The sequence below is a fragment of the Haliotis cracherodii genome, unplaced genomic scaffold, assembly GCF_022045235.1.
Source record: "Haliotis cracherodii isolate W230 unplaced genomic scaffold, xgHalCrac1.p SCAF_4, whole genome shotgun sequence".
In the NCBI taxonomy this organism is placed as follows: Eukaryota; Metazoa; Mollusca; class Gastropoda; order Lepetellida; family Haliotidae; genus Haliotis; species Haliotis cracherodii.
This window is the reverse complement of record NW_027266297.1, coordinates 38,266,160-38,282,447: the sequence shown is the minus strand read 5'-3', so window position 1 is coordinate 38,282,447 and position 16,288 is coordinate 38,266,160. Positions and strand designations below refer to the sequence as shown.

The window sequence follows — 16,288 nt, the reverse complement described above, 5'->3', positions numbered from 1 at the left end:
TTGTCTGTGAGGCTTATGCAACTTACGGATGTAAGGTAGTTGTTGAAATATATTTTTAAAAGTACACCCCATATTACATAAATATTATACTAATGTCTGTTGATGACATTAAAAATGTTAGACACTTTACCATGTTTGTTTTCATGCAGTACAATTATAAAACAATAGCGTCAATGAGACTCAAATATTGCATGTTGTCTGCACTGCACGCGCAGCTCTGTATGGGTCAGTGGTCTGTACCCATGCTGAATAAAGTTAAGGATGACTGATGGCGGGCCAGGTGTTATTTACAAAGGCAAAAGCATATTTCCTAGAACTGGCTTTATTGATTTACTTGAAACTACCACTACTGTAGCTGGAAGGCCAACGTTGGCTTTCCCGGAATATTCCATGACTAAGATTCACCGTTAGCCTTTAGAATAGACACGGGTGGAGAGTTAAAGTTGAAGGACGTTGGGAAGGGGGTAAGGTACGTTCGATAAGCAAGTCATTAACTCAGGGGCTCACCACACCGAAGACCTAAGTCAGATTTCCAGACAGGTACGTGTGAATCCTCAGGGGCCCCCAAACTTCCGAGAACTGTTTTATGTGCTTGACCATATTTGGAAGTGTATCTGTTTGTCAGCCAATCAGAACATTGTTATTGAAGGGGGGCCTTACAGTCCACGACATACGAGGCCAAGCACATAAGCGATCTCACCCGGTTTTCAGAGTTCTTCAGCACATGAGATGGGGTTCTCTCAAGCATCTCTCTTGTCCAAGATCGGACTTGGACTTTGTGTGGCTGGCCTGATTTTTGACCTCATTGGCTTCCCATCACCGAGTTGGACGACATCCACTTTAAATTCAGTAACATTTGCATATGGATTGTTCCAGATATGTGTTTATTCATCCAGTTCATCCCAGTGTGCACAAATAACTGGAGTCCTCCGTAAGTTGCATTTTTATTGAGTGAGTGAGTGGATATGGCTTAACGCCGCTGTGGACAGTGCTTGAGTTAGAGCACGGCGTGTACTGTTTCATACACATTTGTATTCCTCTACTTCAAACCAGTGTTATTTCAACTTTCATTTCTAATATTTCTCTGATTATCGTATTGTTGTAGTCGGGTTTTCCATGGCCTTTTCCATTATTTTATGCAGATGACACCAAGACGGCTACATGGTGTGAGGCTTATGTTTATTTGTGAATAATCACGATAGACACCATGTTATAAGAAACAACAGATAATATAGTATAATATATATCATGTAATCTTCAAAGCAATACGATCATTTCTATTATTACTTACAACTGGTGAGTGAGTGAGTACGGTTTTACGCCGCTTTTAGCAATATTCCAGCAATATCACGGCGGGGGACACCAGAAATGAGCTTCACACATTGTACCCATGTCGGGAATCGAACCCGGGTCTTCGGCGTGACGAGCGAACGCTTAAACCACTAGGCTACCCGACCGCCCCTACTTACAACTAAGTATTATCAGATGATATGATAGAAATGTCTTACAATACATATTAAGTAAAATGGTTTCACCTACATGCGTATATGCATACCCTATGTGTGGCACAAGGGTGTGAAACGTAATACCCTTCAAATGTCACCGTCTATGATATGTCCTGCAGAAGAAACAGCAGGAATAATTACTTACGCATTATATGTACATGATATGTAAATACTTAGAGTGACCTAATACAATGAAATAAATAACAAAATGAATAGCTTGCGCACTGCCATAATTGTAGATATAACTTAGTATGTATACAAGATAATATTAAAATACACTATTGCTTAGGTTAAAGTTCAGCCTCTAAAACGCATTCATATAAAACATCAACTTAATAAAAATATATAATTTAATGTAAATATGACAAGTACTTCTTAGATGCTTATTTATAATGCATTATCTTTGATTACTATTTAATCCTATTTAGAAAGATAAGTCTTATAAACTAACCGTTAGTGGTGATCTACAAATACTCCCAATGCAGCGCATAGTGAAAGTGACGATATGGAGTTAGTCAGAGCAAGAAGGTAGAGTTTGAATTTGGCCAATCACAGGGATAGCTTGGGATGTGATTGGTCACTAGAGGGCCGGACATAGATAAATGGGATAAAAACAAACCTCTGTTAAATTATATTCAACAAAAACAAAACAAAAACTTGAAATAGGTTTATTTGCAAAAAAGCTCAAATACATATATATATACACCTGCTACATTGTTTTAGTTTTTTATTACTATAAGTAAACTGCAAAAGAAAGTAATATACATCAATGTTTGATGGTGGCTATAAAATGAAACAAGCAAGAGATGGCTATTACAAACGTTATCACAACGTAACTCGGCTGAAAACAGTCAAAGAAACACTGAAAACTTGGGATCCAAAACCCAACTTGACAGACTGTGTGTATTGGTGATATTTAGGAGTTATACAGTTTTGACGTCTCGTTGGTGGTCTTGGGGGAATAAAAATATAAAGAAATCTACATAAGTCCATTTGTGACGCATAGTGACATCAGCTCGTTCAACTCGCATCTGTCATTTATCACTTTCCTTAACTGTAAACTTTTCTGTCCTGTTTTGTAATTTCACTTTTTTTGAGACAATAACACTTAACTATGATACCCGTCTCAAATACATCAACATCGAATACCCATTTCTTGCTTGTTTGAATTCATTTAGCCGCAATCAAACATGGTTATCTTACCTCAATGTAAGGATGTTGAGATTTGATTGGTTCACATGATCTTGATCAAATATTATTTATCCCGCCTGGGAGGGAAATACATTTCTGAGCGTGAGAATAAGTCCCTTATACCCCGCCACGAAGAACACAGGCTGCACGCACGCACGCACGCACGCACGCACACACACACAGCGGCTGGTCAAAAATTTCTAAGCCAGACTAACTTTCAACTATGGGCCATAACAAAGTACAAAGTAGTAGTTCATTGCAAGTGTATTTTATATGTTGAGGCCGTTTGTATATTAGTGACAGCCAGTTGAACGTGATTGTGGTCCAAATGGAAACAGAAATGGAAAAGAACGAGTGCCGAGCAGTTTTTTATTTCATGGAAAAGTACTCCCCAAGAAATTCATGACCGGTGCCTACTATGCTAATTCGCTTCATCCCCTGAGAGACTCTATCAAAGAAAAGCGGCCAGGAATGCTGTCTGTTGGAGTTCTACTAATTCGTGACAATGCCTCTACTCACACCTCTCGTCTTGTAAAGGCTGCTGTGCGACAAGAGCTTCCTCACCCTCAATACTCGCTACACCTGACACCAGGTGATTTCCACCTGTTTTCTAAACTGAAAGAACACCTTCGTGGACGACAACGATGACATCAAAACGGCCGTGAATGGGTTCTTCAGGGTGGCTTCATAAAACTTCTTCCTGACTGGAAGGGGCGGACGGGTAGCCTAGTGGTTAAAGTGGTCGCTCGTCACGCCGAAGTCCCGGTTTCGATTCCCTACATGGGTACAATGTGTGAAGCCCATTTCTAGTGTTCCCCGCCGTGATATTGCTGGAATATTGCTAAAAGCGGCGAAACACCATATTCGCTCACTCCTGACTGGAATTGAAAGCATCATTATCGATATGAGAAATGTATTGAAAAGCAGGGTGATTATGTTGAAAAGTAACATTTAAAAAATGCTGGTTTTGTTTGCTAGGCTTAGAACTTTTAGACCAGCTCTCGTACATTCATATAAAGTAGCCTTATATTTTGAAACAACATTAGCTGCAGTTATCTATTTTTCAGCTGACTGGTACGACGCAGTGAGAGCCCTGTCCATAATTGGGTTTCTGCTGGGACTGGCTTGCGTGGTTGTGTTGTGCATCTACGTGCTGGTGAAGAACGACTTGAAGTTGTTACAGATCTGTGCACTGGTGCTGGCCTTCCTCTCAGGTAGGTTTTCATCCTACACTGAGGCGTTAACGCATCAATGTCGAAATAATGTGTTTGGGTATGTGACAAATTACATGAAGGCAAACAAAATCAGGAGTATACATTGTCTAATATACACAATATGTAAAATTAACACTCATTCCAGTCATTTCTGTGACCGACATGGATTTGCAGTTAGTGTAACAGTTATAATAAGTAGTGTTGTTTCTAGTAAAGTTAACTTTGTATTTGTTTCACTTACTTGGATGTGGACCCGTGAAGATCCGGGGTAGAATGCGTCTTCAGGAACCCATGCTTGCCGTAAAAGGCGACGTTGCTTCTCGTCAGAGGTGACTAACGGGATCGGGTGGTCAGGCTCGCTGACTTGGTTGATGCACGTCATCGTATCCCCATTGCGTGAATCGATGGTTATGATGTCAATCACTGGATTGTCTGGTCCAGACTCGATTCTTTACAGACCGCCATCATATAGCTGGAATATTGCTGAGTACGTCGTTTAACATCAAACCAACAAACTTGTATGTGATCGATTTCATGATGTCAATCCCTGGATTGTCTTTTCCAGACTCGATTATTTACAGACCACTGCCATATAGCTGGAATATTGCTGTTTGTGGCATTAAACAACAAACAAATAAGAAAACTTGTATGTAATACAGTTTCAGTTGTATATTCAGAGCAAATGTTTTAATGCATAATTCATTCTATTTTCAGCAATTTTCATCCTTGCTGGGGCGATCCTTTATGCTGACAAGCGGGAACACAGAAACCTAGGCTGGTCGTTTGCTCTCGCAGTTGTCGGGGCGGTGTTGCTCCTGATAGGGGGGATTATCCTGACGGTGGACAAAATAATTGCATGACTCAGGGCCGGGAGTGGGTGAAGTGGATGGCTGTATTCTCATTCAAACTAAACGCGATAGAAAAAGAAGCCAAAAATAACTACTGTATGTAGACAACGATTGTTCTTTACTGGTATAACTGTTAATACGGTTGTCTTATACGCAGGAGCAGTCGGGTAGCCTAGTGGTTAAAGCGTTCGCTCGTCACGCCGAAGACCCGGGTTCGATCCCCGACATGGGGACAATGCTTGAAGCCCATTTCTGGTGTCACCCACCGTGATTTTGCTGGGATATTTGCGGCGTTAAACCATACTCACTCACTGTAATACGCATATGTAACTACTGCCTATTTGAGTGAGAATAGGAGAGCGAGACAGACAGAAAAATAAGATATACATATATGTTTCATGGCAATAGTACAATAGTTAAGTTCATCATAAAAACAGAATGTTCGAAGTGTTGCTCATTGAAAAATAAAGAATTTTAAACCTATCTTTGATATATATTTAATAGTCGTTATGCTAGCAGACTTCTCAATTTCATGGCCTCCTGTGTAGACCTACCTATATCTGTGATTACGTTATATTTACGTTACAACGCACTGGGCGCATGTTTAACTGGTGTATTTTATATGTGTATTTTTGTAAATGGTGTGCACAGTGCATCTCAGGATATTCCCGGATCCCCTTGCTTGTCACGTGAGCTGACTAATTCGGATCGGATGGTTACAATGTGTGACCTCGCTGATTGTGCATCAGCGTGACCCCACGACAAAGGTCGTTGCTCATGGAGCAAATCATTCGTCACCACTCGCCTCTTTCCGTAACCTGCAAGAAGACACAGTTACATGTGTTCAATCATACTGTATAATTCCGCATGTCCCGATGTGCTATAAATTGCATCTGAAATATATATAATATATGGGGAAATACATGTTAACCATTACGCAACGAGTTGACATTTGTTTTAGGTATGCCCGTTTGCGCTAAGACGGAACCCGGTCGCAAAAATGGCCACAAGAGGGGCACGAGTCGCTATTCGGCTTGTCCCGGAATAACACGAGTTGGTCACGAATGGGAGCAAATCAGTTGTTTGGGGACTGACGTGATATAGCTGGAACATCGCTGTTACAGCGTTAAACAACATTCACTCACGCACTTCTGTGTGTGTGTGTGTGTGTGTGTGTGTGTGTGTGTGCGTGTGCGTGCACGCGTGCGTGCAGCCTGTGTTCTTCGTGGCGGGGTATAAGGAACTTATTCTCCCGCTCAGATATGTCTTTCCTTCCTGGGCGGGATAAATAGTATTTTATCACGATCACGTGAACCAATCAGATCTCATCATCCTGACATGGAGGTAAGATGACCATGAGTGATGATGGCTAAAAAGAATTTAAACAAGCAAGAAATGGGTATTCGATGTTGATGTATTTGAGACGGGTATCATAGTTACGTTTTATTGTCTCAAACGCAAATGAAAAGTGAAGTCCCTGTCAAAAAAGTGAAATTAGAAAATAGGACAGAAAAGTTTACAGTTAAGGAAAGTGATAAATGACAGATGCGAGTTGAACGAGCTGATGTCACTATGCGTCACAAATAGACTTATGTAGATTTCTTTATATTTTCATTCCCCCAAGACCACCCTCAACGAGACGTCAAAACTGTATAACTCCTTAATATCACCAATACACACAGTCTGTCACAACCAACTACAAGCTGCATGCACAACCATGGGGTCTAGCGTCTCAACATTTCATTTTATATGGAGTATAAGGCTGTAAATTATATCAGTAATTTCGTCCGCTAGCTCTGGATTTTGAAGAGGCAGTCGTTCTTTTGTTTTAGCGATCTCGATCTTTTGTAAATAGTCAAAAGCAATAGTGTGAAAAGTGCTACATGTCAACGATCTGCAATAGGCCGATATCCTCAGACATAATATATCTGAATTAACATACCAGAGACTCTTCAGCCAGCTAAAGACACTCGCCCAGGAGAGTCTCCATTGAAAGATCACCTTCGCCAGGAACTCAAGCAAATTATTGGATGCTGCAGGCTTCTATGCGGGGTTGGGGTAAACAAGGAATATTCAGAGACATTCAATTCAATTAATTAATCAGTGCTACTACCAGTGCTAATAAAGAAGTTTTATATATTTATTATTTATTATATATTATATCTTTGTATAAGTACATAAAGTACGAGATTACTTTTCTACTTTTCTTGGATCACTCGAGTCTAATACTTATGTAACATAGGGTAGACCAGTCAGTGCCTTCAGCCATGAGTATGTTGTTTCAAGTGTGTGACAAATGGGACGTCTAACTAATGGGGGGATACCCTGAAATGCCGTTCAAAGCACAAGCATCAACAAGCAACATTCCCTACTGTTTCTTTTGTACCCATGTGTGTACCGAGTGTTTCTTCCCTATTTATTCCAAGCCGGATATATTTTGTCGCAGCAATGCCAGCCCAAATCACGCCATTTCACAGCAAAAAAAGTGTAGGTTTCCGTCATCCGGATACCTTCCCATTTTGGATCCGGCCCGGAAACCTTCCAAAAAAATGTCAAAATTTGGGGGGTGCATTTTGTTCATTTAAGTGTGAAACACATAAAAAAATTAACTTGAAAATACCAAGCAATTTGAAGGTTGTTGAAGGCATCTGGAAGGTTTCCGGAAGGTTTCCGGATGCAAATTTTCTTCATGACTTGCTTCTGGTAAATAATGTTAGCCTGTGCATTACAGGTACCTGTTGTAATATTCTGTGTTATTTTAATGGTAAATATCCTCCTAAAACATTTTTGGAGAAGAAAATTGTTCAATTTCATATTTTGTCCTTTTCGGATGTTAATGGTATTTAATGAACAAACATCAGTTCTTGTATAATGATATCCTTAAATTTCATGTCCAGACTTCCAGTTTGTACTGAGAAAAAGAAAAAGTCATTGACAATGTGCTCACTTGGGCCTTTGGTCCTAGTGAGATGATAATAAGACTATTTGTAACGGTACATGTACTTGTTATATCCAAAATACTAACTTCATTGACATTTGCCTCACCCTAGTTTTATGGTACTACAGTAAGCTCTTCCTCAGTTACTGTGAATTATTTTATTAAAAGGGATTGACAGTTAATTTGACACTGGAGTTGTAACCACTGCACATACATGTGTATTCAAATAATATAACAACGATGTGCTTAATACTTCACAAATATCTCCAGAAATAGGCATTTTAGTTATAATTGCAGAAATACTTTATGAATGACCCCTTCACTGTTGCCTTGATCTTACACTTCAACCCCTCATGAGTTATCACTTTTGAGTGTGAATTTGACCTTCAATATCAGTGACAAATATTTCTAAAACATTTCAAAGAGCTATCCAGCACATAAACCAAATATGCAGTCCTTTGGTAGAATTCAACATATCATTGACCAAAATATGGAAGTAATGTAACCAGTATATGTATAAGAGTTACTAAGACTTCTGTAGAAAAGGCAATTTAAGGGAAAATGTAGTATATATAGATCACACACGACCTTTTTCCAACTTCGACCCCTGCCCAAAGGAAGAGTTAGACCACAAACAAACTTTTTGTCTGGTTGTGACTTTAACCTTTGACATAACAGATCAATGTGTCATCAGACGTTTTCAGAGCAAAGGAAACATGTGTTATTTATCTTGAGATGCCCAAGCAATGCATGGTTTCATAAGATAAGTGTGGCTATTAAACTGAGGCAAAATCATGAAACATCCCCATTTACACAGCTGGCAAATGAAACATAAGCAACAATCAAATTATCAATTTCTTTTATTCATATGCCTATAGTATATCGCACATTGAACAGTGTTCACATGATGGTTCCTGATGCAGTATGCAATTTCATCCTATTCTTCAATACTCATAACAGAGTGTGATAACTGTTCCCTTGACAGTACCTACGGATTATGTTCACCAGTTCAGATAACTTACTTTCCCTCAATCCTCCTTTTCTTTCTATATTGCCATGGATGAACAGGAACCAGGATGAGGGGATACCAGTTAGACTCTATCTCTGCTGCATTGTGTTAGTAGAATTGTGAACTTTCCATTTGGTGTTTGGGTCCACATTTAAAGACAATAAGTCCCATTTATCATTCCTTTCAAGTGTTTACAAGACTTTCCTGAATGTCCTGGAAGAATTCCACTCCAGCTTGGCATTGGTTGGTCTTCTCACATTAGCCAGACCAGCCTTAGTGTGTCCCAGTACCATTTGGCATACAATTTCTCGGTCGGCCTCCAATGAAATAACAGGACCCTCATCATCGCTGTCTGCAAATCACCTCTGATATCTGAAGGGGTGCAGCCTCTGTTTAGGACTCCCTTGTCTGGTCCTTCCAGACTGTCAACCTGGAGTACTCATCCGGGGATCTCAAGCAGGACTTCAGTTTCTGCAGCATTATGTAAAAAGATTTTAGCAATCAAAAAGAATTGTTGCCACATGTACTTACAGATAGAAGGCAGCAAAATCACTTAAGTTGTCATATGTGAGTCTTGTTATATGCTAAACATTTAAGATAATCACATCTCAAATCTCAACCAGACAAACCAGTGACTAATGTTATGAACTCGGTCCAGACAAACCGATGATAACTATTATGGACAATATCCCACATCACTGTGGTATGATTACATATGATCAATGAGCCTACTCAATCACAACCTTATCTATTAATTAGGCTTGGAATGCTGGGAATCTTTTTAAGAGATGTCATTTAGTGATTGTTTCAACTCATCAACATGGAAAAATATATATTCACAATCCTTGTCATATAGCCAAACTATTGCTGGATGCAGTGTTAAATAAATGATTTGGCTTTAACACTGCTTTGAACAGTATTCCAGATATATCACCGCATGTTAGTTTGATGTGGGAAGAAAGTCCTAAGTGATGCAGGTCTTTGATGAATCCCACGAGTATGTGTATAATGCTGACAAACCTAGCAACATAATCGGGGAGAACCAGGATTTGAACCCATGACTATAGGTTTCTGCTAAGCCCAAGAGATGCAACTCTGCACAGAAAATTGTAGTGCCTTAGATAATAGGACATCCGTGCCTACAGCGATAAGGAACAAACTGAAGACATGTTTGCAAAATAACCATATGAACCAAACAGAATAATTTCAAAATATTTACCACTCACTGTTGCTCTTCTATGGTCTTTCTTTGCATTGATGCTGCACGGATGACTGTCTCTTTTATTCATCCGGACATTCTACAAACATAAGTAGCATTCACATCACAGAAATGTCCAAACTGTACATGTTGTACATTTGATTCAAATGAAAAGACCCCGGTTGTGATTCCGACTTAGAACTACCCTAATCATAATAATTCATGTCAAACATTCAGAGATGACATTTATCCCCATATTTAACAAATGTTAAAACAATATTTTGACAACAAAGTCAGGGTCATTCAACACATACATTACATAGGAAATAACTTGTTCGACAATGCAGAGAGATGCTCACCGAGGTGAATATCATTCCATGAATTATTGCCACATTTTCTTGAAATGCAGATTAATGCAATGCAGTATTTACTTTTATTTCTAGGCTATTTGTTTGGCTTTTCCATGGCACTCTTTTGACAGAGATCTAACCTTGATATGACACTTAGTTCAGAAATGATATAAATAAGAGAATACTTTATTATTCGCGAGAAAATTTGGGTTACATTGTAAAAGCACAGAGAAACAAGTATAAGATTCATGATTTAAGTTAAATACACTCGACCCGTGAAGATTCCGGGGTAGACTAGGTCTTCAGCAACCCATGCTTGCCATTAAGGCCATTATGCTTGTCGTAAAAGGTGACTAACGGGATCGGGTGCTCAGACTCTGACTTGGTTGATGCATGTCATTGATCTAAATTCCGTGGCTCGATGCTCATGATATGAATCACTGGGTTGTCTGGTCCAGACTCGATTATTTACAGACCGCCGTCATATAGCTGAGTGCGGCGTTAAACAACAAACCAACCTAAATATACTCATACATACACACACAAACACAACATCCAAACACCAGGGTTAGAAATTGGCACTAGTCATTTTGACATTTTAAAGGTTTTGCTATATGCTATCATTTTAGGACTAGTGGACTGAAAGTGTTAGTTTCTACCGCTGCAAACACTTATCAACTAATGAATTGAGTGGTCAGACTAGGTTGTCATCATACTCTGAGGGCATGGATCTTTGCTGAAAATAACAATCACTAGATTGCCTGGTCCATGTTCAATTATTTACAGGCTGCCATCACAGAGCTGGACTATTGTGAGTGTGATGTTTCACATTACTGTTGTGTGAGGCGATCTCTTCTTCCGTCGGAGACATTCAGTTTCCCTCGGAAGTGTTCGGGCAGCCGAGGCCAAGATGCACGTGGCCGAGCGCTGCCGGAAAAGGGATCGTCTGCAACGAAGCTTCAAGAAAGGTAAAATCCCTAGTTCTGAACTTACAGTCGCGGACCGCATTTTAGAATAACACTACGCAGATCGTGCCGGACGATCACACTATTAATTGGCGGAACCATCAGAGCAGTTAATCACCACATTGTCGCGGAAGTAAAATCAATACAGTGGCGCTGCGAACAAAAATACGATTTCTGCTTTTGAACGGGCCGCCATTTTAATTGTTTTGACCGTTGCCGATCTGAAGTGAAAATTTTGTCGTACGATTGGAAGATATTTTCCATTTTTTGTACGGCAAATATTGTAATTATTGATGCTGTATGTTATTATATGTATGTCTCAAACATTTTACATTCATGTGCCACGCGAATTGATGTGTTTGGCAGATTTTGAGAAAATTTGACAGTCTGTTGCGAGCGTCAACAAAACCTTTGACCTCGTGACCTTTACCCTCATCCTTGATACTTTGCATACGAGCGATTGTTTGTATGTATATGTATTTTCTGAACGAAATGTTTGTGTGAGATTGATTTATTACCACTTTGGGTCCACCGTGTTACCTATTCATCGTGGATTAATCGTATAATAAAATTGAAATCTGTTGAATATTCTGAGGTGGCAAGACAACACAGCAATCGTCAATATTGTCGAGATTGGGATCACACACTCGCTGAGTTTTGCGATATTTTTTGCAAAATACAATATTGCTCAACAATTTGTAGTTTGGATCCCACACCTGCTGTGTGTTGCGATAGATTTTGAAAAAAACATCTTGTTCATAAAGTGAATTAGGACTTCAAAATTGAATCAAACCATGGCAGAAGACAAAATTTGCATTAACTCTTGTGAAATTCAAGATTTGGTCACAGTGCCTGGCATCGGTCGTTCCACAGCAAAATTAATAATGGCACACATTGAAAATAATGGGGAAATCACCAGCGAGGAATTTTTAAATTTAAAAATTCATAAAGTCACCTCCTTGGCTGACTATTTTGATTTCTCTGCACCTTGAAGCCTTGAAATAGGAAGCCCTACAATGGGTAGCCAGCCTCTGGCTCAAAGCCTTCTACAACCAGGTATATCAAGTTCAGCCAACATGGGGCCAAGTTCAGCGGCCTGTATGTCATCAGGGTATGGGGGTTCAGGGGGTTTAATGACCCCAGTACATCAACCACCACCTGCTGTCGGTGTTGCGAGCACTCTTGCAACACCCCCTCACATACCACCACCTGTTGGCGGTGTTGCGAGCACTCTTGCAACACCCCATCATATACCACCACTAGTTGCGAGCACTCTTGCAACCAGCATGCCCAACACATATCCGCACATCCTGGCACAGTACTCGCCTTACCAGTACTCACCATACTCATCGCCAGCGTTTGCTCAAGTCGCAGCACTCCGATATGAGGAAGAGTTGCGTCAAAGAGATGCATTAATTCAGTCATTATTGGCAGAACGCCAAGAGCGGACACAACATGTACCGGTAAGCAGCCCAGTTCAAACCCCAGACCGGAATATCCATGGTGGGGTTCGACCCAAAGTGCCAGCACAGGCAACAGCATCACGGATTAAAGATGACCGAACAAGACAGCAAAATCATTTAATTTCTGTCATTGACAAATATCAGGCCACACATGTTCAAACAATTCCCCAGCCAAGAAGGGTCGAAAACCAACCAGGAAGAGATATACATCCTGGGCAATTTCACCGTGACCGAGAGTATGGGGCAGGGGATGTCAGACGACACCCTCAGATTGTTACAGAGCCTGGTCGCCCAAGTACCAGAGAACCGGAGATTTGCATAGAGCCAGCGCTTGATCATGTTGATGATGAGGAATACAGGTTTCCTAACCAAGGAAGGGCCCGACAGCATCAACCAAGGCAGAGCTATGCAAGTCAGGACCGACACAGCCCGGCAATTAAGGTACCTAGGGCCCTGGTCTTTGATGGTAAGAGCCGTTGGTCTGCTTTCTATTTAAAGTTTAGGACTTATACCAAACGGGAGAACTGGAATTCTGAGGAGCTACGGGACCAGTTATGCTTCTGCATGAAGGACGAAGCGAGTGAATACTTTGCTTCGTGCACTGAGCGAGATCCCGATATCCCATTTGAGGATCTCATTAAAAAGTTTCAACGGTGGTATGATCGCCAAGAACTTCCAGAAACAGCGCAGGTAAAATTCAATACCATGCGCCAACAACCAGATGAGTCACTCGAGAAATGGTCTGAACGGCTCATGTCAACAGCAACAATTGCATTTGACAGATTGCCAGAAGACTATGTTGAGCGACAAGTCATTATGAGGTTCTGTCTTGGATGTGAGCAGAAGGAGGCAGGTTAGTATGCAGCCAACCTACATCCCTATTCTCTAGAGGAAGCAATGGATGCTGTGCGCACATTCCAGCACACCCATCAGGCCATATATGGTAAGCAGAGGCAGATAAGATACCTGGCATCTGATCGAGAAGAGTGTGGAGATGTTCAAGTAAGGGCTGTTTCAAGGTCACTAGTTAGCAACTCCAGAACCCCATCCCTGGAAAAGAAAATAGACCAGATTGAGGCAAGGTTCGACAAGATGGAAACCATGCTATTCAAAGTAATGGGAAGGTTTAGTAATAGGCGTTCCCGTTCCTCTAGTCCTGCAACATCACCTGGTCACAGCAATGAATGTTACCAGTGTGGCCAAGTGGGACACTTTAAGATAAATTGTCCTCACAAAAGGGTAACATTTCAAGAGGAACAGAGTTCTGGGGAGAAGGAATTAAACTCCAACGGGGTGGGTCGAAAGGCCTAAGTCCTACCCCGCACTGGAGTGAAGGCCAGCTGGAAACTGCGATCAGGGCGCCACAGCTAGGTCTCTCAAATTCCTTTAAAGGTGCCCACGAGGAAGTCACTGCACACGGCAATGGTTTCTAGCAGACCACAAACTGCTGTGAGTAGTGACATCTTCAAATGTCCATGTCCTGAAGTTACCATCAATGCAGAGCATCATGAAACAGTTTTTACCATCCCGCTATTGGTCCAGGGCACAAAGGCAGAGGCAATAATTGATACAGCAGAGGTGACAATTATCTCTGACAAGCTCTTCAAGATGCTTCAACATAAACCAGCGAAGAACCATGATGTCACCTTACGCACTGCTGGACGAGAATTGAAGATGCAGGGTTTTCTGACCAACCAGTCACATTGCAGGTTCAAGACAAGCATTTCCAAATGCCTGTATATGTGGCTCCAATAGGAGATGAGATAATCCTGGGCTTCGACTTCTTGCTGAAAAATAGTGCAGAAATTGACATATCCTAACCATAAATGGAACAACAGTGGACATGGATTTAAGGGAGTCAGGTAAACCATTTAATGTATGTCGCATCATGATACCCCGGCGTACGTTACTACCTCCCCATTCGGTAACCAGGACACCCTGTTACATGGAACAGTGGAATCGGTTCTCGCCACCACCACAGCCAACAACCAAGCCCTGTACCACTTCTAGTAGGTGACTAGAAGGACACCCGGGTTTACTCTTGGGGGTCAGGGAAGTGGTACAGCCACGATACACAACTCCCCATCAAGTACCCGTGTCCATTCATGGGTATCTTAATTATCCGATGCTAATTGTGGGGAACAAACCCTCAACACCTCGCATGATTGAATGTGTGGAGTAGGGTTGCAAGAATATAGAAACTCCATATTGACACCGTAAATCAAGTACCCGTGTCCATTCATGGGTACAAACCCTTAACGCCTCGCATGATTGAATGTGTGGAGTAGGGTTTCCAGCAATATTAAAGCATCCCTCCCTGCGATGACAGACGTCTTCGGATGTGCCAGAGCGGCTAAAAAACAAGGTGTTCCTCCAGCAATGACGGACGTCTCCGGATGTGCCTGAGCAGAAATGATGGGGGGAGGACCTTCAGCAATGACGGACGTCCTCAGATGTACCCGAGCTTAGAAAACAGGGAGGAGTGTTGTGTGAGGCGATCTCTTCTTCCGTCGGAGACATTCAGTTTCCCTCGGAAGTGTTCGGGCAGCCGAGGCCAAGATGCACGTGGCCGAGCGCTGCCGGAAAAGGGATCGTCTGCAACGAAGCTTCAAGAAAGGTAAAATCCCTAGTTCTGAACTTACAGTCGCGGACCGCATTTTAGAATAACACTACGCAGATCGTGCCGGACGATCACACTATTAATTGGCGGAACCATCAGAGCAGTTAATCACCACATTGTCGCGGAAGTAAAATCACTACATTACATTGAAATATACCATGATGAATACATGTAGTTTGTATTTATCACAAACAAAAATACTCACTCAATACTTGGTATCCTCCCTGAGGATGTCTGTGAACCTGCCCACAAACCCTGAACATGCTGAAACAGAAAACAACTAACTTGTCTTTATCCTTTCAATGTTTCAGTGTGAATTTGTTAAAGATTGATAAGCTGTCATTATTCCTTGTAATCCATATCTCACTTTCAGGTGGTTCAGGTGGCAACACATGATTGGAATTGAATGCCACGTTTTGTTTGACATGCACTTTGCCAGATTTATACCCTTGGTAACTAACCCTCATCATCAAATCCCAGCGTTATGTTGAGAATAAGGACACGACCCTTAAAAGTCCTGCACCTGTAGCTCTTATGCAAGCCCAAATAGAAATACCATGTCACAACAAACACTTGATCATAATAATAACAAAGGGTTTCCGAAAACAACAAAACTAATGTTTACAGTAGTAACATGGAGATCAGGAAAATATCTAAATCAATCCATTCCATAAGATCTCTGTAAAGAAATCATGGAACATTATGTCTCGAAGCCCTGCTACGTACCTGGCATCTGCAAGCTGCTCTTCCTTCCTTCGGCTGTCAATCGAGTTTTCGAAATACTTGACGTCCTCGTTGTGGATGGCTCAGGTGGATTTCGACCGGGATTTCCGAGTTAGAGGTGATTGAGAACAATGTATCAATACACGAGGTAAGCATATCGCAATCAAGCATCACGGTGTACATCGATTACACGAGGTTTGAGTGTTTGTTTACATTTGTGTTCCAAAATGGCGCCCTCGGCCATACAGGGAATTATGGGTAGAC

At 41.3% G+C, this 16,288-nt stretch overlaps 1 protein-coding gene and 1 long non-coding RNA gene across 4 annotated transcripts; one reads left to right on the top strand and one right to left on the bottom strand.

Moving 5' to 3' along the window:
* The first annotated feature begins 491 nt into the window (after positions 1-491).
* Positions 492-5,241, top strand: LOC139478975 (uncharacterized). Its single transcript, XM_071261696.1, has 3 exons — positions 492-931; positions 3,764-3,910; positions 4,625-5,241. Exons 1-3 carry the CDS (start codon positions 730-732, stop codon positions 4,768-4,770), a joined length of 495 nt encoding a protein of 164 aa, XP_071117797.1. The 5' UTR covers positions 492-729; the 3' UTR covers positions 4,771-5,241.
* Positions 5,242-8,572: 3,331 nt separating this feature from the next.
* On the bottom strand, positions 8,573-16,254 carry LOC139480175 (uncharacterized). Of its 3 annotated transcripts, XR_011654404.1 has the most exons (4): positions 16,028-16,254; positions 15,507-15,565; positions 9,925-10,003; positions 8,573-9,176 (listed from the first exon to the last, which is right to left on the bottom strand). It is a non-coding gene; the product is annotated as an uncharacterized lncRNA (long non-coding RNA). The 3 variants fall into 3 exon arrangements; XR_011654403.1 differs by lacking the exon at positions 16,028-16,254 and having other exon boundaries at positions 15,507-15,616; XR_011654405.1 differs by lacking the exon at positions 16,028-16,254 and having other exon boundaries at positions 9,932-10,003; positions 15,507-15,616.
* Positions 16,255-16,288: the final 34 nt, after the last annotated feature.

Excerpts from the sequence above, each read along its gene's own strand:
- LOC139478975 (XM_071261696.1), top strand. The coding sequence starts at position 730 with ATGGGGTTCTCTCAAGCATCTCTCTTGTCCAAGATCGGACTTGGACTT. Across the intron at positions 932-3,763 it reads ACAAATAACTGGAGTCCTCC|CTGACTGGTACGACGCAGTG; the intron begins GTAAGTTGCATT and ends TCTATTTTTCAG. Across the intron at positions 3,911-4,624 it reads GGTGCTGGCCTTCCTCTCAG|CAATTTTCATCCTTGCTGGG; the intron begins GTAGGTTTTCAT and ends TTCTATTTTCAG.